Here is a 24921-nt window from a genome sequence, read left to right on the forward strand (position 1 = left end):
TTTGAGAGAGAGAGAGAGAAAAAAAAACACAAGTGGGGGAGGGGGAGAGGAGAGAGCGAGAGAGCAAGCAAGAGAGAGACAAGATAACAGAAAACAGAATCTAAAGCAGGCTCCAGGCTCTGAGCTGTCAGTGCAGAGCCCGAGATGGGGCTCGAATCCAGGAACTGTGAGATCATGACCTGAGCCGAAGTCAGCCACTTAACCAACTGGGCCACCCAGGTGCCCCACAGCTTCAATTTCTTATTATACAGCTCCCAGAACTTAAGGAGATTGGTTTATTCAAAGAGGTAGTGTTCTAAGACTGTTTTAGTGTATCGTCTGTTCCCATGGAGAACACAGAATGAAAAAGATGTTCTGTTTATACACTTTACAATGTGTATGCAATCTAAAAATAAAAATGCTAGAATTTTCCCCCCAAAGGAAATGGTGGTGGCAGGGACCTTTCAGTAACTGGAGACCCTCTAGCTGATGACAACCAATAAAAACTGGACAAAATACACCTTAAAAATCTTTTTAAAAGCATTAAAGACCTAAGAAGATGGTAATAAATCAAAAGACAAAACCAGGAAGAAGACGGAAATCCAGAAGGGAGATCTCTGCCTAGCATGGATGGCCACTTGAACGCCAGGGGCATTAGTTAACAGGGAAGAAATGACTGAACAGCTAAGCTGTGCTTCTGGCCGTCTCATAAGGTCATAGGAACAAAACTGAAGTCTAAGCTCTGCCAAGAGTGGGAAATCTAGTAAAGCACCCTATGCTTTGGGCTAGAACCCTTAACCGTACTCTGGGAGTAAAGATAAACCAGAAGTAAACTAGGCCTTGCAATTCTGACTTGTGTCATTTGATTAGCCCAGAATACCACCAACTCTGAACTTGGATCAAAATGGCCCCAGGTGGCAGAAGCAAATACAAATCTTTTCTCAAAGGGGGGGAGGGGGAAGCACTGTCCTATCTTTAGGTAATTTCTACAAATATTTTCAAATTAAAATAATTAGGGGTATGAAAAGACAAAAGAATTATTAGAAATAATAAGCAAAAGTAATCGTGGCAAAAGGTGACTGGGTTACAGTACTGTAGTTCATCTCTTAAGATCATTCTTAACAGAGCCTTGTGCAACTGCGGTAGAAAAGAGCTAGCTAGTGTCTGTGGGACAATGATTCATGGGGATGGAGGAAGGAGACAGCAGTGGAAGAGCTACAAGAATGAGTCATCGGATGATCACAGTGTTGGAGATGGCCAATATTTCCCTAACACCACTAGAAGTTATTGGTTGAAGAAAGTCTCCCTTAGCTCTTTTCAAAGTAACTTCATGTTTCTACTGTTCAGTCATACATAATGTTTTCTCCTTCCATAGCTAGCCCCAGCAGCTAATAACAAATGATATTCCAAACAGTAGCAGATGTAAGCTAAAAAATGATCAAAATCAGGAACTCTCTTTTTTTTTTCTTTTTAAAAATATGGAGTGCTTCATGAATTTGCACATCATCCTTGCACAGGGGCCTTGCTAATCTCTGTATCATTCCAATTTTAAAAGTACATGTGCTGCCAAAGCGAGCGCTAAATTGGAACTCTTGATCCAAGGTCCTCTGCTACCTGCTCTTTTGGGAAACTATGAATCCCCTGAAACTGTATGTTTTAATAGGGAGAGAGTACAGGAAATTTTCATTCTTCCATCCTCCAGTGCTTCTTTGCTACTTCCTAAAGAAAGTAACGACTCCCGGTAGCCCATAGTCAAGGCTGTAAATTCAAATACTTTCGAGATAAAAGCAGTTTTGATAGATCTGTCATGGCTGGGTTAATGGTAGTAGGATAAAGTGTATTGAACTGCAGAGTGTACAGCCAATGTGAGGGCATTTTCACCTTAATTTTTAAAAATATGCTTGCCAAGCAGGTTTTTGAACAATTGTCTAGAAAAAGTTGTCTACTATTTTAAGGTTAAATAGAAGTTAGAGGTTAGGATGAAGGTCTAAGTTTTCCATAGTTCAAAGGACTACCTCTCAGTATGGACCAGAGGACAGAAAAGTAGGGAGGAATGGTCCAGGAGATAGATGGGAAAACTAGATCCATGTGAGGCTATCAATGACACAGGTCACTGTCAATCCTCAATTGAGGAAAAATAGCCTAAGTTGGGGAAGATACATAAGAATCCAAAGAATCTTTAATTACTCGACCTATCTCTTAAAAGTGGTGAATCTCTCCTACTTACCCCTTCCTTCTCTTTCAAATTACTGCCTTCTTTAACTCGCCTAGAGCCTAAGTTAAAGGATCAACTTTTAGGGAATCTCTCCAGTTGCAGAGGGGAATATTTAGATGCCTTGCTTGAGGGTATGAAATGGGAGTAAGCAATAATGCAACTTCGGTAGAACACTTTACTCCAGCCTTTCTTGTTAATTTTGGTTTGTTCAGACCAGTTTTCAGATAAAATTATTACCTAAGGCAACAGTCTTAAAGGTTTTATTAATTTTTTGAAAACCTAGGTATCATGCAAAATTTTTTATGTAGGTGCAATTTACTGGAGAGACTGTCTACAAACTTCATTGGTAATCATTTTGCAATATATACATATATGAAATCATGCATATTATATACCTTTAACTTATATAATATTATATACATCAATTATATCTCAAAAAGCTGGAAAATTTTTTTTTAAATATGCTTCCTAAAAAACAATAAGTAAATTTATTTAATATTTAATAATCCTGTAGTCTTTCTACTAATAATTTTGGACATAAATAAATGGGCAAAAAGTCGCCCACACATACACAAACATAGTTGTTCTCTCTTTTGCTATTTAGGGATTAAATTTTTAAAAGATTAGGGACTCTACATAGTAATTCATCAGTCTGGCACTTAGCTAAGAAAACAGGCTTTTAAATGCTAATAATCTTCTATCACAACACTCTACTTCTGATTCTCTCCCACTCAAGTGGGAATCACTGCAGAGATAGGATATATAGAGACAGAAAGTACTCATTGCTGGCAACACTTACAGTAGTATTTCCTTGCCTACACAACTGCCTCCAGTGTACAAGAAGTACTATGTGTATATTGATGTATGGTGATGACTATTTGGCTGGGATAAAAAGCAGTATTTGACAAGCTCAAGAATCTTGAATGCTTCACTGAAATCTCTAAGACTGATGTTTCTCACTGAGTGTTCCTTTGGGTTTTTAACTGAGGTTTCTAATGTCTGCTTTGAATAGACATACGTTTGAGATACAAATTATGGTAAAGAAGCGTTACTTCTATAATGTGGTATTTCCATATTATTCCCCTACTGGCCTGGATTTCCTCATCCATAGCACAATTTATTCTAATGTGGAAAGCTAGGTATTTATATACTGGTCACAGTAAGGAAAGTATTATCCTCAAAATTCATATTTGTCTAAATAACAAATTTACTCCCCTGCTGGCTTCCAAACTGGGATTTATTCTAGAAACTGAACACAAAAACAGCATGATCTAATCATGCAGGCTTAAAGAGAAAAGCAACCATTCTAGGAAGATTTCACTGTACTGTAATAGTCAGTATAGACTGGGAAAGACCTACAGATAGTTATATGAAAAGTAGCAGGTAAGTTTTAAAAATAAAATGGGTAGGAAAGCAGGAATTCTGGTGAACTAGTAGCTAAAATCTTTAAAGATTGGTAGGATCTCAGAGTGTACAGAAGCTGCATCAAGGAAGGGCAGTGACTGGTACAGTCTGATGATGTGAGATGTAAAGCTGAAGTGCTAGGGAAGAAAGTAGGGGAATGGTCTAGAATTGACTCTCCTGGGTTAGCTCTTATTAGAATTTTTTGGGGGTGCGCATCACAAGAATTTAATACTTTCTTCAGTTGTTTGAATGTGGTATTTTCTTTTCATCTCCCTGAGAAATTGAAGAACGAGGGGTCAGGAATCCAGCCTTACTGGTGGTACTGAAGCTATGTGTTTGCAGTAGCTGCCCTTTCTTCAAGGACTCATCTGTCTAACGCCAAAAGATATGCTTATAGCACAAATTGTTCCTTACATCATTCTAATGGTTTCCAAATAATCTGCTGAATGTTTTGGGTGGTGTGTACGTGTTATCTGACACAGGAGCTCTTAGGAGAATTTGCGTATGTTTCATATACTCCTGATTTTCTGTCCTTGATATCTACTATTACTTATCTCTAGTATTTGCCTCTACTTTTTATTCTGGTATTTTCCTTGTTTGCAAAATGTCCCAATTTTTAGTAGTTGCTATCATTTTATAGTTGACCATTGGTTCATTTAGTATTTGTTGAGTTTTAGATAGCAGTTATTGGTCTGGGCACTAGGGATACAGTGATGAAAACGGTGCACAAGTCCCACATCCATAGATCTTGTAATTTAGCGTCATGCATGTAGCATAAACTAACATCTCAGTTCCCTGGATTACAATTCAGGAAATCCTGTTCTAAGTAAGGATATCTGCTCTCATATAGTAAATATAGCTTAAGATGGTAAGTGGATATAGTAATTTTCTATAAGGTATATGATTTGTGCATGCTTTTTAAGCACAAATATGTTTAAATACTGGCCATGTATTGGTGAGAAATAATGTTATACTTTGAAAAAATTTTTTGAATAGTGGTCGGAAAGAAAGGAACAGTTCAAAGGGGGTGGTAAGTTATCTTTGTTCTTTATTCCTTCTTTCTATGTTGATCAAGAAAAACAAATCAGTACTAAGAGATAAATCAGCAAATGTTAGCTGTAGCATCAGAATCTTTTTTTTATTAAAAAAAGTCTTTTTAACATTTATTTCATTTTTGAGAGAGCAAGACAGAGCGCAAGCAGGGGAGGGGCAGAGAGAGACACAGGATCCAAAGCAGGCTCCAGGCTCTGAGCTGTCAGCACAGAGCCCAGTGTGGGGCTTGAACTCATGAACCGTGAGATAATGACCTGAGCTGAAGTCAGCACATGACCTAGGTGCCCCAGCATCAAAATCTTAATAGGGCACTACGAGACAGATTTTTCTAAGCCCAAACCTCATGAAAGTGGCATAAATTACTTTCATTGAATACACTTTTCTATAAAAGTCAAAATCCATTACAGTAAACTTAAAGATATAAGAGCATTGGTTATAAATTGCTTAATAGTGCAGATTAGTTAATTTATAATCTGTAAATAATCTGTATAGATAAACAAGGGAAAGACCTATAGATAGTTATAAGAAGGACAGCAGAGAGTTTCTGAATATTAAAAGGGTAGGATACCAGGAATATATGGAATTTTTCTATTGGAATGCGAGGCTGAGAAAGATTTATGCTTCCAGACCATGGAATGGCACATATAAAATATGTAGGGGGAAAAAAACAAGAAAAATTTGTTGCTTGATTTGAACAGCTTTCCTCAAAATTCCAACTTACTCCCTTAAGTATAGATTGGACCTAGTGACTTGCTTCTAGCAAACAGAATATGGCAAAAAGTGATAGGATGTCACTTTTTTAAAAGTTTTATTTATTTAGGTAATCTCTACATCCATGTGGGGCTTGAGCTCACGACCCAGAAATCAAAAGTCACATGCTTTTCCAAGTGAGCCAGCCAGAAGCTCCATCACTTTTGAGATCATACTCTAAAAGCTCGTCCCTTTCATTTTGCTTGCACTTACTCTGCCTTTTGCTTGCTTGCTCTCATGAAGCAAGCTGCCATGTTGTAAGGTGTCCTATGGAGAATCCACATGGAAAGGAACTGAAGGCGACCTTTTGCTAAAAGTCAGTGAGGAACTGAGACCCTCAGTTCAACAGCCCACAGGAAACCGAATCCTTCCAATAATCATATATATAAACTCATAAACTCAAAAGAGGATCCTTCCTCTGTTGAGCCTTGAGATGATTATAACTCAGGCTGTCAACTTGACTGCAGCTTGTGAGTGACCCTGAGCCACAGAGAAGCTAGATTCCTGACCCATGGAAACTGTGAGATGGTAAATGCTGTTCTTTTAAGCTACTAAGTTTTATGGTAATTTGTTATACAGCAATAGATAACTAATACAAGGATCTATTCTCAAGGGTTCTTAATGAAAATAAATAGACTTTAACCAACACTTCCCATAAGTCTCATAAGCACAAATATTGTAACGCATCACTTCTAGATAAGGAAAAACACATGGACATTGGGCTGCAGGAACTTATACGCAGCTTAGGAAAATAAAACATAAAAACCAACTTTATTTTCAGAAGTAAGTTTATAATACTATATACATGTGACAGAGAAGTTATTAGTCCTAACAACTGATGTTCCAGAAGCTGAGCTAAGTAAATTATGTATATTATCTTATTTAATCACAAACACCCTATGGAGTAGGCAATATTACTATCTTCATTTTACAAATGAGGAACCAGAAGATTAGGAAGATTAAGTAATAAAAGTTACACAGCTAATATGTGGCACAGCTAGAACTGAATCCAAGCTCGTCTGATCCCAGGGCCTGGGCTATTTACCACAGTGAAAAACTGCCTCCATTAAAAAACACCAAAACCCAAAACCCATACAACTTAGCATCTATGCATATACAATAGATTGCTTGTAAAAACAACCAATGAGTACAGGGTATAGCTGTAATTTTATCCTCTTTGCAAAGTACTCTAAAAAGGCTGATAGCCTTACCCACAGCATTCTTAGATAAAACGTCATTAAAGGTTCCAAAAACTTATAATAATTGTAGCTAAGATTTATATAGCACTATGGACCACATGCATAATTGTTTTGATTATTTCACATATTTTAATCTATACATCTTTGCAGCATTCCTATGGTGTAGGTAATATTATAATCTCCATTTTACAGATAAGGAAATTAACTATACTTATGGGTAAGTAATTTGCTCAACTTCACACAAACAGTAAGTGACAGAGTTAATATGTGAACACAGCTGCTCTGGCTCTAGGGTCTGTAGTCTACACTAGTGCATTTTACTTTAAACCGTGCATTTTACTGCCTCAAAACCGTAAGTTGAAATAGTTTTCAGTTAATAGAAAAACTGTCCTTTTGGATATCTAACTTATGGATCTAAGCACCACATTTACAGGCTAAGTCTTTAGAATCTGTGATGCAAAACACCTTGAGAAAAGTTAATTTAAAAGTTAGTGGGATGAGACTACTCTTCTTTTAAACAATGATAAAATGTAAGTCAGGAAAACACCTAAAAGCGATCAAAGTGAAACACTTTATTCAACAAAGCATCTGTCCATTGAAATAACTTTCTAACATGTTAGAACTTATTACTGGATAAGGAAGTGTAAGGAAGAAAAGCTTTTCATATTCATATTCTAGTTCTTTGGCATGCTTATTTTCATAACCAGTAATCAGGCATTGTCTCTCGTACTTAAAATACACTGTAATGTGTTCAGTTTCTCTCTCTGCTTCTGAGCTCTACTTTCTGTACTGACTTTCACATTGTGATTTGGGCAGTGCTGTGTTTCAGTTATTCCCTTCAGTCCATTTACAAGTCTGTCCACTGTCCAGATTTTAGCTTTTTCTTTTCTTTTTTTTTTTTTTTCGGTTCTAATAGTTGTGCCATTAACAGCCTCTGTTTCATTCAACCTTTAAACAGTAATTCTTTTTTCCTTTTTTTTTTTTTTTTAACATGGGTAACATATGTGTCACAGACTATGTTGGGAGTCTGTTATAGAAACAAGTACATATGTACATTATAGAATAGTATTGTGTATAATAAGGAGTTTAGAGACCCCCCCCCCAAAAACTCACCAATTTAATTCAGATTAAAAACCCTGCTTTATACTTATTGTATTTACAACAGAGTAGACAAAGGGAATATAAACAAAACATAACAGAAGATGTGAATTACAAGACAAAAGCTTCTGGTCTCTATATGCCAATGAAAAATCCTATTAGAAGGTTTTAATATGCAATCTTAAGTATAAAATTCAAAGCAAAACAAATGAAGCATGCCTAACTAACAAAGATTTGATAAGTTTTCAGAAAAAAAGGGAAAGAAGATGAAACAAATCATCAAGGTTCAAGGAATTATTCACTTTATAGAAAACATTTATCTATAGTGGCTTGTATGTACACTGCTGCTAAGAAATCCAAAGGAAAAATCCTTTACACATTAAAAAACATGTAATATGAATATGTGCCAAATAACTACCATAAAACGCTCTTCCATTCTTGAGTTTCAAATACATCCTAATTTTATTGTCGCCTTAAATAACACTGTCCTTTGAAGGACAGTGCCATTTTAAAAGAGATTGAAAAGGATCTCTTATGAAAAGATTAATCTCAAATGTCTCTGAGAATATTCAGTGTGGATAAAATCCTGCCTGTTTTCAGAACACTAGTCTACACTTTGGCCCTTAACTCTGCACGTGTAGTCAAAAGTCCTATAAAACTGTTGACTTGTTCTGCCACGTGTGTCAAGGGTCTACGGTTGAAATGACGCATTATTATAATGTACAATATGAAAACTTAAGAAATGAAGATATAAATGAAGAGTATCACCATCCTTTAGTGACATCTGATTACCAAAAAATTTCAATACAAATTTGTTTTGCAGAAATTTTAGAAAGTGAACGAAGTGTAATGATATTAATGGATAAGAAAAATAGGGAAGGTGCTCTTATTTATTTTGCCTGAACCAAGCATTTGGCATATATACTAATTTTACTTAAAATTAACAACCCTAAGAGATAGACCTAGCATAAAAAGGTCTATTTTTATCACAAGTTTATAGACAAAGAATTCAAGGTTATGAAAGTTACACGGAGTTACTGCTAGAAGGTAACAGAGTCAGAAATTAAACCAGATCTAATTCTAGAACTTGAGCTCTCATTCCTAACATACGCTGCCCAAGAACAAAACTTAAAACAATCCCACCACCCAGATATACCCACTGCTAACACGAGCATTATCTCACCAATCCCACTCTCTCCTGACTTTCCAACCAAATCTTGATTCCCTTGCTCTTTGGGCAACCCATGTTTTCCTTATGAATGTATATATTCAAGTATCTATACAAATACATATTTGTTAAGTTACAGAAAAACATCATGGTATATACAATGTTACTGTGACAAGAAACTGAGGCACCAAGACATTATATGACATGTTCAGGATCATATGACTAGCAGGGGAGAAGTCAGAACTGAAACACATACATTTAACTAAAGATGATCCTAAATCTTTACATCTTTTCCCCCTGATTATTCAGAAAACACTTTAACATCCTGTGGTATACTTCAGGATTATCACCATAATAATAAAAAAAATTAGTTAGCATTTATGAGCATTTTACTATGAACCAAGCTTTCTGCTAAGTGTTTTATATTTATTAATCTGATTTAAGATTATTACTCCCATTTTTACAGATGAGGAAACTGAAGGTCAGAAAAGGTTAAGAGTCTTTTCTAAAACCACACAGCTAATGAACAGTGCCATAAGCAGGAAAGTTAAAGTGTAGGATGAATCTGTTCTTTTACCTTGGGAATTGTTTTTATTAAAATCACTGATATAAGTTGGTTACCCTAAAAACAGACTACAGCTCAGCTTCATAGTTAAAAACTGAATTTTCTGCTTTTTAATTTAAGGATAGTTAAGGGGTATCTATGGAATTTAAACAGTAATAGAATTATGGGCAATCAATTTCTGGGCCACACTGTGTCCACTTGAAGAGTTCAACAATAAATTCTGCTTCTGACCCTATACAAATCACTTAAATTCTCTAGGTCTTAGTTTCCGCACTGTAAGACAATTACCAAGCACAGTTCACTTACCATCCGCTACACTCTGGTAGGTCAGTTATGTAACACCATCAATCATGTCCATGGTTTCAAGTAAAGAACCAAAACATACTGTTTACTTGTGTTTTTCTCACATTTTCTGCATACAACAAATCTGATTTTGAGGAACAGTAAAATTTAAGTTAGGTATTTTAGAATCTAATGAGATGTAGACTGAATTCCTTAATTTATTAAACAAATATTCTGGATTGACAGCTATGTCCCAGTGTAGCTTTCCCTGGACTTTACAGACCGAATATCTAGTTCTGGTTTGATCCACAATTTCCTTTGTGGAATCAACGTTAAAAACTATGTGTAAGTACACAGGTACAAAAGGACAAACCAAGAGACATATCCCTTTCTTAGACACAAAAGCTTTATTCTTCCAACCTAAAATGCAGGCATCAAAAGGCTGGAGTTTAGATAATACAGAAACAACATCCTGAATAATGCCTCAGAGGTCAACAGCAGAGGGAACCCTACAGACTTCCAGCACTATTCACTGCACTGCTTGTAAGCAGCCCGCAGCAGTCCTGTGACCAGCTGCCCCTCCAAGTGTGCAAGTTGCATCAGCAGCTTCAGCAGCACCTGGGAATTCTTGAGCCAAGCAAATCCTCAACCCAACCCAGGGTTACTGAATCAGAAATTCTGAGGGTGGGCCCAGAAATCTGCATTTAAACAAGCCTTCCTGGTAATTCAAAAGCATGCTAAAATCGGAAAACCACTGCTGGAGAACCTCTGGTTTATGACTGTTGTGTCTGTGAGATACACTGTTTTCCTAAATTTGTATGTGATCATGAATAAAGCAGATGGACAAGAAGCACAACAGATTTAACTGCATGATACAAATAGAAGTATACAATAAAATATCTCTGTTCTGTTAACATATCCTATGTAAGAGAAATTAAAGAAGAATGGATTGTTTGTTTGCTTTGTGAGTATACTGGATTCATCTGGTTATTGTGAAGTATTGGTACATGAAGAAGGTAATAGCTTCAACTCCCAGGTCACTAATCTTATCTCAGTAGAAACTTATTTTCAGAGAGTTTAATAACTTTATTATAAAAGAGTAAAAGAGTAAGAAGTTTCTGTGCTTTCAACCTTTCAGATAAGAAATGGAGAGAACGAGGAGCATGGCATTTAACATTTTGGCACATGTGTTAGCTTCTTCCCGGCTTTCTGAAAATCTAAACTGAGGTTTAGTTTGGTTCAATTCCAATTCAGCAAAGATTCATATTTGTGGGAAACATACATAAATAATAACGTGGATAAGATTTTTCATAGTGATTCAGCACTGGCATTGCCACAAACAGCAACTACCTTGCCTTCTGCCGATAATAGCTACATTAGATTAAAGATGTCAGATAGGCAATCAGGAAGTGAAAGATTAGTCTCCCTGACATTCTGACTTGCAAATCTGGAAAAGAAAAGGCCTCTGACGGTTTCTCTGCCAAAACTCAAGGCAGGCATAGGGAATTAGTACATTTATTTAGTTTATTGCACTAAAATTTGCATGAAGAAATGCAAAGCACACTATTCCACTGCCCAGGCAGTGTGACAGTACCTCAAAACATGAAAAAGATTCTTTTGACAATGTGCTACCGTGCCATTTAAAGAGCTATTCTGTTCCTTCTAGAAACAGAAAAGCTGGTTCTTAATATATAACCGTGCTTGTTTTAAAAACAGTCCTCTACAACAGTGGATGAAGCCCAGGATTCTGCAGCCTCAAAGTAAAATCCCCAAGGTGTTTCAATATTGAAAACTGATTCATACAATCAATTTCTCTGATTAAGTTTGGCCCAGGTTTTCGCCTAGTCTTTTTTTTTTTTTTTTGGAAACATGTCTCATCTGACTTCAGAGCTCTATTATCCAGACATTTCAGACTAGAGCTATTGACACATTCCCTAGAACTAAAAATTATTTTATTCTGCTGACCCCTAATGCTGTAAATATGTAGTGGTTTCATTCTCTGTGGTTTAGCATCAATTTTAATGAGCAGGAATAAACAAAAGACCTAAAACCAAGTCTTCTAAGGCCCTCTACTAAAGCTCTGGTCTGTATCCTCAACTAGATCTTTGAACATTTCTGACACATCTCTATAGACTCACTGTAGAGTGAGTGTAAAGGATGTTGCCAGGCAACTCATCTTGGTTTGTAAGAATCTAGGCATTGATAATGACTCTGTCTCAGCCTGGCTCCCACAAGAGAAGGGTTTTAGTGAACTCCCACACGTGCTCACAGCCCACAGGCCATTCATGAGAAGAGGTATTTCTAAAAGTGAATGTCCAGGAGTCCAAATTGGGAACCTATAAGGTTTCTTTTCTAATTTAAGTTTAATGTTTCCAACATCACAACTATTTTTTGTAATTGTCCAGAAATCCAATAGGGATTAGAAAAAGTGGGTCATAGATAAAGGGCTAGTGTTAAATGAACCTTTTTATTCATATCTTTAATATTCTTGTTTGCACATGGCCAAAGCAGTATTTCTTCAAGTATCTCAAATCACAAAAATCACCCTGAAAACTATCTACCAAAATTATTTTAATTCCTTTGAAAATTATCCTTGAAATGGTTTTCCACACTTAACTCATTATTCTATCAATATTCAAAAAGGATATTCAGTAAAAACTATGTTCTAATATGGAAAATATGCGATCAGTTGCAAAAGGGGTTACGGATACGTTTTTATGAATAATATACATGCTAAACACTGCCCTGCTGGACGGGCCTGCTCCGAACCTCCCTCTGTCAAAGCAGACACTTCGCATGCGTGCTTACCAGGACAGTATGCATCCACGTCCAGTTTCTGAGCTGAAGCGAGGGTTGGTGAGCCAAGCTCGGATTCTGGAATTCGTGGGCTCTCAACAAACTTTGCCTTCCTCAGAGGGGCTAAGGACAAAAAAAGAGACAGAGAGAGAGGGAGAGGGGAAAAGGAGAAAGAGAGAGAAAAGAAAACAGAAAGTAAGGAAGAAAGAAAAAGAAAAGAGAAACAGGGAAAGAGAAGGGAAAGAGAGAAACACAGAGGGGTCATGAGTAAGGGGAACAGCAGGCAACAGATGGAAGCACTTAAATGAACGACACACTCTGTCAGACTCAGATCAGGTTACCCTAGTTTTTTGTGCCAGAAAAAAAAATTAACTGCATTCTTCATAGAGGAGATGGGTCTTGTTAAGAAGTCACTGCAAACTGGAAGAGCTAAAATCTAATATTCAAAACCGTGAGCCTAAGTTGTAACTATCTATTACCTTTAGCTACTTTCTCTCTATAAAGCAAAGAGCTTTTTATTTTCCTTTGCCATTAAATACAAGTATTAACTGAGGAAAGTATAGGGCTAAGTTTTAAAATTTGTTTATAATAATTGTGATCAAAGGTTTTCTTTATTCAGGAATAACTACTATAACAGTTGTGATAAATACCATAACTAGGATTAATCTACTTAGCTTAAAAGGAAATCAATCACCTGACTGCTCAGCTTTTAAGGTAAAAAGTCAAAACTGCTAGTGGACTGAGGTATTATCTAGGCCATGCCAGTCTGACACCGGATGCTACAGGTAAAGTAATGTGATTTAGTTACACATAGAATCACAAGGTCTTCCCCTGGATTAGTAATATTCTATGCTATGGAATCCATTCATTCTTATAAAGAATGAAATAAAAAGTATACTTCACAAATTGAAAGTTTTACTTATTAAAGGCTTGTATAAATTCTATTTATTGATTTTTGGGGAAGAGTTAAGGAACACTAGTGATATACATTTAAATAATCACTTTAATACATTAAAAGTTAAAATTATGAAGATTAGTTTGGTACTCTCAAACTGAGTTCCATTAAATAAAGTACAACGGGGCGAAAGTGCTTAGCATAACACTGGCTCAAAAGTATCAGTTGAATCTGAAATTGAGTTGTATGTGTTTTATTTATGTCATAACTATAGGTGTCCAAGACATGTGAGTGCTTAAGATCACATTACTTTTTTCAAAAGTTTCTGCATGTTCTTCAAAATCCTCATCCATTACTGATCCACAGAGGATTCTAAGTTATTCCTAAGAGACCCTGTAAAAAGTAATATAAAACTTTGTCATTATACTGGCCAGAATTCTTCTCTATTTTCTCTGGAGGATAAAAATAATGAAGTATTAATAAAATACAGAAAGTACTTTTGAAATGTGCCAATACTCAAAACCTACAGGCAACTAAATCACATTTTAAATCTTAAGATATGTATGTATATTTTAAGTGTATGTTAAAAAACAAAGTAAATCTTGTTACTGTCTCCATAGCAACAAGAGCTAAGGGTGCTAACAGTATGGTTCTCTGCCAAAAGCAAGCTTTAGAATAGCAGAGCTCTCACCTCTGCTAAAACTGTAATAATTGAGCCTATTTTTAACAGTCACTATCACAAATGAAGATCTCAAGTGATTTATATATGCAGATCTGCAGGCTACTAATAGCCACTAGAGTCTCTTTCATTACAATCTCACCAACCAATTCAAAAATAATGAAACATTTTATTTATCCAGTATTGATTTGTATAGAAGAAATTACTATAATTTAATTCTAAAAGCTATTAAGTCCTTTACTAGAATTTTATTGTTTTATTTTATCATAGCAGCAGAATACTATTTTACCTGCTGAGTTCTGACAAAGACAGCATTGGTCCCTGCTCAAGGGATACTATATATCTAAAAATCTTAATAACATTTTTTATAATTAAAATAGTAGACAGACAAAAATTAGCAACTTAAGGTAGATATGTAACGAAGAAACTGAAGGATGGCAGGAGCAATGTATAAGGGGGGGTATGAGGAATGTATAAGAATTATGAGGTGGAGTCAAGGGATTAAAGCAGGATCCTAGAGATCTGTGAAGCTCAATGCCAGGGTGACGTCTCGATTTTCCCTTCTCAGGAATTCCAACTGAGGTTACCTTTACAGCTCATAGACGGCATTTGATTCTTCTTTCCTACCTACATACCTATTGTCATCCATGGGATACTATACATGTGTAATAATGACTTTACGTGATTTTTTAAGGTAGATTATAATGTTGCTCTCATCCAAATTATAAAAAACCTAGTGCTATCTGTAAGTTAATCAAACACAGGAGGTACAATATAGGTATGACACGTTGTCCATAGTCTTAATAGTACTCAGTGGAGAACATAAAAGGTCAGGTTGGAAGACTGGACACAATATTTTGCTCAGAAGCCTAGAATTTTAAGATATTTCATCATAAAAAAATGACATATAAGATGAATTCAGCTGGGTACACAAATTCTGTGTCCAAAGGGTTTACCAGATAGGTTTTAAAAAAGTGGCTCAAATGAGATGGGTAGGAGGATTCCAAAACCAAACCAGGTATTTTACTGTGACAGAACATGGTAGTATAGTAGTGAGGGGTTGGGTAGCATAGGAATTAAGGTCTGGGCCCTAAAACCAGAAAGCTCAAGTTAGATTCCATCTCTTCTACTTTTTCCTAGCTGAGAATGTTTCTCTAAGTTTCCTATCAGTTATTTGGACTTAATAACATTACCTACACGTACCATGGGGGAATTGTAAGGAGTATACCAATTAATTAAAATAAATGCTCATGGGGCACTTTGGTGGCTCAGTCAGTTAAGTATTTGACTCCTGATTTCGGCTCAGGTCATGGTCACATGGTTCGTGAGTTTGAGCCCCAAGCTGGGCTCTGCAGAGAGCGCAGAGAAAAAAAAAATTTTTTAATTAAATAAAATGCTCAGAACAATGTGAGCACATAATAAATCCTCTGTAAATGCTAGCTGTTTTTATTACTGTTTTTGCTGTTGTCATCATCACCACCATCACACATTCAGCATGATTTGGAAAGTCTGAATTGCGTGTGTATTGGGAGGGGGGTTAAAACAAAGACCTCTAAGGTGTCATAGGGGAATGACAAGAACAGTGATATCACCAACTTTTTTTTTTTAATTGAGAAGGAAATAATATTGAAGAAAACATGTTATAACTTAGAAGGTGGCAGACTACCCAAACCAAAAAGGCTTAGGTTAGACAATGAGAAGTACGTGTGTAAAAAGAAAGAAAATTACATAGTATGATTTATATCACTGGTTCTCAAAATGTGCTGACCGGCAGCAGAGCATTATTTGGGAATTTGTTAAAAATGGAAATGATCGGACCCCACCTCAGATCAGCTGAATCAGAAACTGCGGAAGTTGGGGCCCAGCACTCTGTGTTTAGCTAGCCCTCCAATGATTCTGATACACGCTAAAGTTTGTGAATATTGGATTAAAGAAAAGTATCTATAAATACCTCATCATAGCAGATCAGTAAAGGGGCTTTCTTAAGAAAAAAGCTGTAATAAGATATAAATCAAGGCCTCATCTCTAGGAGTATTAATGTATATGGTACAAGTTAAGGCTTTGTATTTTTTTTCCAGTCACTATTTTAGCAGTATAACTGTTGTGTTATGTTTTGTTTATTTTTTAAAGAGTCCCAAGTTATAAGTATCCATCATGTGGGGCCTATTTTGGAGAGGGAGAGCAGTATTTTCTATACTAATTCTCCCAAGATCCCTTGGGGAGGAGACAAAGGGGCGGGCAATAAACACAATCAGATATATCACAAAGGAGTGTTAATGGTGAAAGAGAAAAATCTGCCTCTGTTGGTGCCTCTGTAAACTGGAATGTTGTAGACAATGTTGCAGCACACCTAATCCAAGCAGGTATAAAGGCATTAAAATAAGGATTTTAAGTAACTGAGTAACTACTAAAGTATTTGCCTTCGATGAAGTTTTCAAAGCAGAAGGCAATTTTTAGGAAGGAACTGGCATGAGACTCAAATACTTATGGGAGATAGGTCTGCAGGGAGACCAAATCAAAGCCAGGATCAGGAAAATGAGAACTGAAGGATACATTTAAGATGAGAACAAACATAAAGTACCAAGAAACTGTTTCCACAAAGTTGGTTTTACAATAAAAAGCATATTCAGTAAAATTAATCTAAGACAAATTAATTGTCAAATGTGAGAGCACAGCAAAAAGATTATAGCTATAAGGGAGAAAAAGAAATACAAGGCATCAAGTCAGAGAGGAATAAGTAAAATTATCTCTGTTTGCAGATGACATTCCTTAAATGAAGATGAAGATTCTACAATAAAACTGAGAATAAAACAAACTGAGCAAAATTGCAAGGTCAATACATAAAAATATACTAACGATGAGCAATCCCAGAATGAAATTAAGAAAACAATTTAAAATAGCAACAAAATGAATACTTAGGAATAAACTTAATCAAGGAAGCTTAAGACTTGTACACTGAAAAACTAGAAACTGTTGCTGAAATTAAAGCCACGCATAAAGGGAAAGACATTTCTTGTTCATGGATTCAAAGACTAGTACTGTCAAAATGGCAATACTTCTCAAAGTGATCTATAGATTCAATGCAATCCTAATAAAAGTCCCAATGACATTTTTTGCAGAAATAGAAAAATTCATACTAAAATTCATATAGAATCTCCAGGAAACCTGAATAGCCAACCCAATCTTAAAAAGAACAAAGTTGGAGGTCTTATACCTCATTATTTCAAAATTTACTATAAAGCGTACTATCATCAAAACGTGTGGTACTGTGCCATAAAGACAGAAATAAACCTCGTGGTCAAATGATTTTACAAAGATACCAAGACCATTTTATGGGGAAAGGATAGTCTTTTCAATAAACGGTTTTGGGAAACTGGATATTTACATGCAAAAGGATTAAGTTGGATCCATATCTACCCCCTATTAAAAAATTAACTCAAAATGGATCAAATACCTAAATGTAAGAATTAAAATTCTAAAACTCTTAGAGGAAAACACAGGAGTAAAATGTTTGAACTGTAGAACTATTAAGGAAGTTAGAGAAAAACAGTGGAAAATTGATCTGGAAAGGGAAAACTGTATTTTAAGCAGTTTTTAACAAAGCTTTCACAGGCAGAATCTTATATGAATGTTTGTAACATTTTAGCTCCTAAACATTTATTAGAAAATAAACCTTTAGGTACCATGAATTTCCTGAAGTGGAAGCCTGGGGCAGGGAGAGAAGGAGGAGAGATACTATTTGTGACACTCTTTATTTCCTCCTCCTTAACCCCCACTCAATGCTGGGTTTAATTAATTACTGTTCATGATTGTGCTTAAATGACACAAGCAACACCTTGAAGAAAAGAGGATGCCAAATTTTAGGATGCTAAAATTTATATCACGGTTTATTTTATACTTTCATTCACATTTTTACCTAAACTCATTCAAATTTCATGATTTTTCTATGAGGAAAACATTAACTCTGTTGTAGATGGGAAAATAGAAACCACAAGATCTCTTACCCAAGATCACAGTATTTAAGTGGTAGATTACAAAACCATATCCAGGTCTTTTGAATTAGAATTTTATAGTTTCATTAACAATATTGTTCTTCAAGGTATGGAACTCATTTTAGCGGGAGATTACTTTATTTTTTTTTTTTATTTTTTTTTTATTTTTTTAAACATTTTTTATTTATTTTTGGGACAGAGAGAGACAGAGCATGAACGGGGGAGGGGCAGAGAGAGAGGGAGACACAGAATCGGAAACAGGCTCCAGGCTCTGAGCCAGCAGCCCAGAGCCTGACGCGGGGCTCGAACTCACGGACCGCGAGATCGTGACCTGGCTGAAGTCAGACGCTTAACCGACTGCGCCACCCAGGCGCCCCAACGGGAGATTACTTTAAATGATCTATAAAATTGGCAGTAAATAGCAGTGAATTACACAGTATGGTGGGCTGTCCTAGTGCCTCCCAACATCCTAGTTTCTATTCTTTTCTAGGCACAGAGGTGACTGCAATTGCCAGCTCCTGTGAAGTTTAGGACTATGTGACTGGTTCTGGCTTATGAAATGGGAACACAGGTGACATAGGCCCTGCATGATATAGTCTGTCTCCTCCTCTGACATAAAAATCAGAGAAGTCTTCTGTTGAGATGGTACAGATACAAGATTGAAGCAGCTTGAATTGCTGGGTCACTATATAAAGAACAGCTGTCCTGGAGAGTTGCCCAGGCTTGCTGGGTAAACTAGAAATAGACCTTCATTGTGTTAAATACTGAGATTTTTAAGGGTGATGTTATGACAGCACTGTCTAGCTTATTCTGACTAATGAAATGGTGATAATGTTATTTCTTTTTCAATTATGTTTCCATCCTTCTAAATAGGTCCAGAAGAAAATTTTAATACACTAATACTAGCTAATCCTCCTTGTTTTGGGGTTTTTTTTCTTCGTTTTTTCTTTTTTTTTTTTTAAGTAGGCACCACAGCCAGCATAGAGCCCAGCATAGGGCTTGAACTCATGCCTCTGAGATCAAGACGTGAGCTCAAATCAAGAGTCAGATGGTTAATTGACTGAGCCACCCATGTGCCCCAGCTAATTCCCCTTTTTAAGAAGGAGGGAAAAGATTTCCGTAACAGTGCCATTTGTAGGTAAAGTGTTTAGCTAGAATTAATGTTCTGGTTAATATTATAGTTACAGCATGTGATACTGACTTTCCAGTTTGACTAATAATATATAGTTTCTTTTAAAGTAAATTTATCTAAATAAAAGCATGGAGTTCAAAAATATTAGGTAAAAAAGTCTGGCTGTAAGTATGGCAAAAATCATGAAGACACTATGCCAATGAATGAAATTTGAGAAACATGCACTGTACTAAACTGCATCTCAACTGGGTAACTAATTTAAGTCTCTATTTTCCTTCCATTCTGTGTTGAGATGGGAGTGGTATATAATCACACTATAAATGCAGTTGCATTTAAATTGGTATCCAATATGAAGGAATAGAGCTGATGAAATATTTTTAGGTAATAAGCACAAGCTACTTCAGTCATAATTGAGATATTGGTTAGGCATTAAAGATAATAAGAGACTCAGGAGATAACTGTTATAAATGGTGAAAATAAGCTAAAAAAAAGACTTCTCATATGAATAGATTTATGGTCATTTGGGTGATCTAGTTATTTGATTAATCAGAGAAGTCTCCTCTTAACATTTTTTTTTTTTTTTTTTGCCATCTTTTCAGGAGGGCCAATCCAGTTCTATATACTTGTAACAGCCACTGATGGCATGGTCAGAAGTCAAAAGTGGGAAAAAGGCCCCCCTCAGCTGCCACTAAGGTGCTCAATCCTTTGAGGAAGCGAAGGCCAAGGTGAAGTTAGGACCTCACTTCAACTAGCAACTAGCACCATGCCTGACAGCATCCGCCCATCATTTGCTTGCACCATGGCCTCTGCCTTGGGAGCTCACCTGCATCTACTTGGCCCTCATCCTGCATGACGATGAGGTGAAGGTCAGGGACGGTAGTAAGATCAAGGCCCTCATTAAAACAGCTGGTGTAAAGGTTGAACCTTTCTGGCCAGGCTTTTTTACAAACTCCCTGGTCAACATCAACACTGGGAGCCTCATCTGCACCAGCAGGAGGTCCTGTCCCCTCCACCACGGCTGCCCTAGCTGAGAAGATGAAAAGTGAAAGTGAAGAAAGAAGAATCTGAGGAGTCTGATGATGACGTGCGCTTTGGTCTTTTTGACTAATCCCTCCTTTGTAACATATTCAAAAAAAAGCTAAACTCAAAAAAAAAAAAAAAAAAAAAAAGAAGGTGGGGAAAAAGGCACAGAGCACATCAGTTATACATAGTACACAACCTCCAAAGAACCTACGTGCAGGGTATTGTGGTATCCTTAAACAAGTGTGGTATGTCAATACAGAAAAGCTTTATTATTCTGTTAAATTGACAGTAAATCAAGAGGTCGTGCTTACATGTGATGGGTGCTTAGTGGGTTCTAACAGTCATAGTTTCTAAATTGTGTACCACACTTCCAAGTATGTGAAGGGTGTCTCATCATGCTCATTCATCAAACATGGCGCAGAAAGAAAACCTTGAACAACATTTGCCCCTGATTATTTAGAAAAGAGAAAAGGAAAGGTGGAAAAGATGGAGAAGGGGAGAAAGTATTTTATTTCAGGGAGATGGAAGAAAGGATACAGATTGATAGGGAGATCGAGATAGGATCTAGAGTATATAGATTAAAGCAGCCCTTCCAATTGTTCAAGCACAAGAGCCAGCAACAGAACCAAAAGGAAGAGAGCAGTGTTTTCGTCTTAACGAACTGGTGTACACAACACACTGGTTGAGAAAGACCCAAGTCTCTCAACTCACTTACGTATTTGTAAAAACCGTCCTCTCCCATACATACACCACACAGTCACAGTACAATCATGTTTCCTCCTTATACAGGGTAGGCCAAGAACTAAAATCTCAGTGGCTTAATACAACACGATAGAGTTCTCACTCAATATGGGTGTTCGGTAGGAAGCTCCTTATCCTAAGATAAGCCTCAAGTTTTCTTGTGGGTTCTCCACATCAAGCTAAAAACCAGAGGTCAGAGGTCAAAGGGGGGAAGAATTGCATATGTGAAGGTTTTATAGCCAGCTGGAATTTGTATACATTATTTATATTCTTATTGTTCAAAATTCAGTCACATAACACACCTACCTGCACAAAAGGCTGGGCTATATAGTTTACTTGTGTGCGGAGGAAAGGGAATAAATTTTGGTGAAAACATATTATTCTTTGCTATATTCTACATCATAGCTTGGAAATTCATGGAAGATACAGAACTAATGAACAAAGCAGCAAATTCTGTGTAAATTTAGCCTTCTTTCTTTTAAATAAGCTGAACATACGTCGCCAAAAGTTAGCCTAAATCTATATATTTTTTTCATTCAAATATAATGCTTTAGATTATAGTGCCTAGAATACTGTCTGCATATGGTAGCTGGTTAATAATTATTTGCTAAATGAACAGTATACAGTAGAAAATCAAAGCAAAGGCAAGCATTACAAATAAGAGTTTTAATAAAACAAATGATTTTAAAAGTGAGTTTTAAAAAGCACTCATGGATATTATAAATGTTAATCACACTATAAATCACCTGAAAGACTCAGACTCTCATAAAACAAACATATAAATCATCATCATTATAATCACACTATAATCATTTAATTCTAGCTTTAATGACTGGTTCATTTTCCATAAAAAATATTCAACAAAATATGTTAAGAATATAGTTGTGTTAAAAGGGAAACACTAGAAGACACTTAGGCTGTGTACAAGCTCTTCCACATTCAGGGATATTTGAAGGATGCATTAACAGAGGAAGTCAATGTCAGGAAGGCTACGCAGCTGCTTTCTGAACCAAGGCATTTAAGTCACTGGTAGATCAGTCTGATCCTTTTAAGCCTTTTTCTTAAAGCTTTGTTGAGGGAGGTCTGGAGTAACTTTTTACTCTACTGCTAGCTTCGCCTTACTATCAAAGTGTGTACCTTCTTGGATCTCTACTGAATGCTCCAGGTTTTTAACAAGAATTTCCCATTCCTGTGGGAACTCTAGGAATTATTCAATTTATAGCTCCCTGGTATTTATTCTTTCTCCAGCCTCATGGAACTTCACCCCACCTATGTGCAACTCAGTATTAAGTTAACAATTCAAAAGGACCCCTCTGCAGAATTTTGTAGTTCCCTTCCTGCTAGCTTCCTATTCTTCAGTACTCTGTAAATTTCAGTTGCCTTGGCTTCCCCAAATTTCTGATCTGTTTCCTCAGGTTAGTAAGACTATCATTCTCTGTTTGAGTTATCCCATTTAGGATAAAAGCCAGGGTTCACCTAGTCCCCTCCACCTTCCTTTCAGGGATCACATTATCATACTGTCAACTGTCCAGTGTCTGAAAACAGCTTTTTCTAGTGGGAGGGCAAGTCCAGGACTGGTTACACCATCATAGTGGGAAGAAGAAGTATCTCATGCTGTTTTAATTTGCATTTTCCAGATGTTTATCATTCACAATGTGGCTAACGAAAGGCAGAACCTTTGTCTGTCTCATGTATGGCTGCGGTCTTAGTAATGCTTACAGTAGTGCAGGGCACAGAGCAAATACTATTATTTGTTAAATGACTTAACTAGTTATGTTTATCCATTTACTTTGGAGGTACACGATATGTGTCCTTCATCCGTTTAATGCTGAAGACCTAAGAAAATAGGTGATTCTAAGCTGTATCCAAGGTAACTCAAGAGTACGTCTGAACCTCCCATGTAATTTCTATTTTTATGCAACTATGTTGTGCTACACAAAAGGATATACTAGACACATTGATATACAGACAGACCATACAAGCAATAAATATGGAGACAACATGGTGCTCCAAAGAAATGGTTACTCCAAAAATGATCACAACAACTTTTAGGACATTACTATAAGACATACTTCAACCAATTTTGAATAAATTAAATAGAAATTCTCATTTCAAGAAGAAATTGGGATTTAAGTCTTCGTTTACCCACACACATGATTAGAAAAAGGCAAATTACTGTACCTTACAACTCATGGTGTAAACATTATCTATTTCAGTGAATGGCAAACTCAAGGTATATGTGATAAAATAAGGCAATATGGATGTCAATTACCTATTTTAATATTTAGTAATATTGTATTTTGCATATACAAATCAATAATTTGAGTTCAGAAAAGCCTTTTAAATATGCTAACACAGGGGCACCTAGGTGGCTCAGTTGGTTGAGTGTCCGACTTCGGCTCAGGTCACGATCTCACAGTCTGTGAGTTTGAGCCCTGCGTCGAGCTCTGTGCTGACAACTCAGGGCCTGGAGCCTGCTTCAGATTCTGTGTCTCCTTCTGTCTCTGCCCCTCCCCAGCTTGCATTCTGTCTCTCTTTCTCTCAAAAATAAATAAACATTTAAAAATAAATAAATAAATATGCCAACACAATACTCAAATATCAGGGATACCAGATTTCATTTCTATAAATCTGAAGAAGCACTAGGTTTTTGATAATATAAAAAGGAGTTCCAAATTTCAAAATTTTGCTATGCTGGCTTATGCGTGATTACTGGTTTACTGATATAAGCAATTCTATACATTTGTCAGGCAAACTTCTGAATTTTTTTAAAGTTTATTTATGTAAGTAATCTCTATACCCAACATGAGGCTCGAACTCACAACCCCGAGATTAAGAGCTGCATGCTCTACTAACTAAGCCTGCCAAGTGCCCCACAACCTCTGAATTTTAAAGTAGTTATGGAATATAACTATATTTAAATTTAAAATATTACACAAACATGTTTTATCATAGGAAAATTGGAAAATACAAGAAGCAAAAATAATGCAGCCAAAAATTATCAGAATCCTACTTCTGTTCAAGTTTCAAAGCATTATGGCCTTTCCGATTATTTTATTTTATATAAAATATTAATGCTAACAAAAAACAGCTAAAAATGACTAATGACTTCTTTTTTTTAGTGTTTATTTATTTTTGACAGAGAGAGAGAGGCAGAGCATGAGCAGGGGAGGGGGCAGAGAGAGACAGAGACACAGGATCCAAAGCAGGCTCCAGGCTCTGAGCTGTCAGCACAGAGCCTGATATGGGGCTTAAACCCACCAGACGCGAGTTCATGACCCAAGCCAAAGTCAGACGTTTAACCCACTGAACTGCCCAGGAGCCCCTGACTTCTCTTTTTAAAATATGGCCTTCAAGGGGCGCCTGGGTAGCTCAGTCCCTTAAGCATCCACAACTTGATTTTGGTTCAGGTAATGATCTCACAGTTTCGTGGGTTCAATCAAGCCCAGCGTTGGGCTCTACACTGGTGGCAAAAAATCTGCTTGGGATTCTCCCTCTCTTTCTGCCCCTCCCCAGTTCATGCTCTGTCTCTCTTAAAATAAGTAAATAAATAATTAATTTTAAGAAAATAAAATAAAATATGGCCTTTGAAGGGATACTTAGATCCTAAGAGTGGCAAGTGAACTCACTGAGCAACATTTTACATGAACAGAGAAAGTATGATGCCTGAGAACAGCAGCATCACTAACATGAATCTGAATGTTAGCCACAGTTTTTCCCTTGTTAACTGACTCTCCTCTCCTAAAAAATGTAAAAGGTAACTAAAAATATACATATTTATATATGCAATTTATGCAATAACAGAGCAGACATGTGGTAGGACTATAAGGTATGAGGTTAGATGTAAATATTCTAAAAATTCGTAGATATGACCTTATCTCTTGTAAATTAGAGGAAAAATATTTTTTCTTTAGTATCTTTGAGACAGAAATATTACATCTATAATTCAT

The 24921-nt window shown here is 36.4% G+C and overlaps 1 protein-coding gene, 1 non-coding gene and 1 pseudogene across 12 annotated transcripts in view; 1 reads left to right on the plus strand and 2 right to left on the minus strand.

Annotated features, from left to right (window-relative positions):
* TANC2 (tetratricopeptide repeat, ankyrin repeat and coiled-coil containing 2) overlaps positions 1-24921 on the minus strand; it is a 364297-nt gene that overhangs the window by 158679 nt on the left and 180697 nt on the right. For 7 of the 11 annotated variants that reach the window (XM_058703491.1, XM_058703489.1, XM_058703486.1 and 4 more), the window contains one exon: positions 12522-12632. The exons of the other annotated variants lie outside the window; for them this stretch is intronic. In XM_058703491.1, coding sequence (XP_058559474.1) covers positions 12522-12632 — 111 coding nt within the window. The remainder of the gene's footprint in view (positions 1-12521; positions 12633-24921) is intronic. 11 annotated transcript variants of the gene reach the window in all.
* Positions 1452-1558, minus strand: LOC131498708 (U6 spliceosomal RNA). Its single transcript, XR_009255577.1, has one exon. It is a non-coding gene; the product is annotated as a U6 spliceosomal RNA (small nuclear RNA).
* On the plus strand, positions 13286-20315 carry LOC131498028 (large ribosomal subunit protein P1-like; annotated as a pseudogene).

This window comes from Neofelis nebulosa, chromosome 16, assembly GCF_028018385.1.
Source record: "Neofelis nebulosa isolate mNeoNeb1 chromosome 16, mNeoNeb1.pri, whole genome shotgun sequence".
Lineage (NCBI taxonomy): Eukaryota > Metazoa > Chordata > Mammalia > Carnivora > Felidae > Neofelis > Neofelis nebulosa.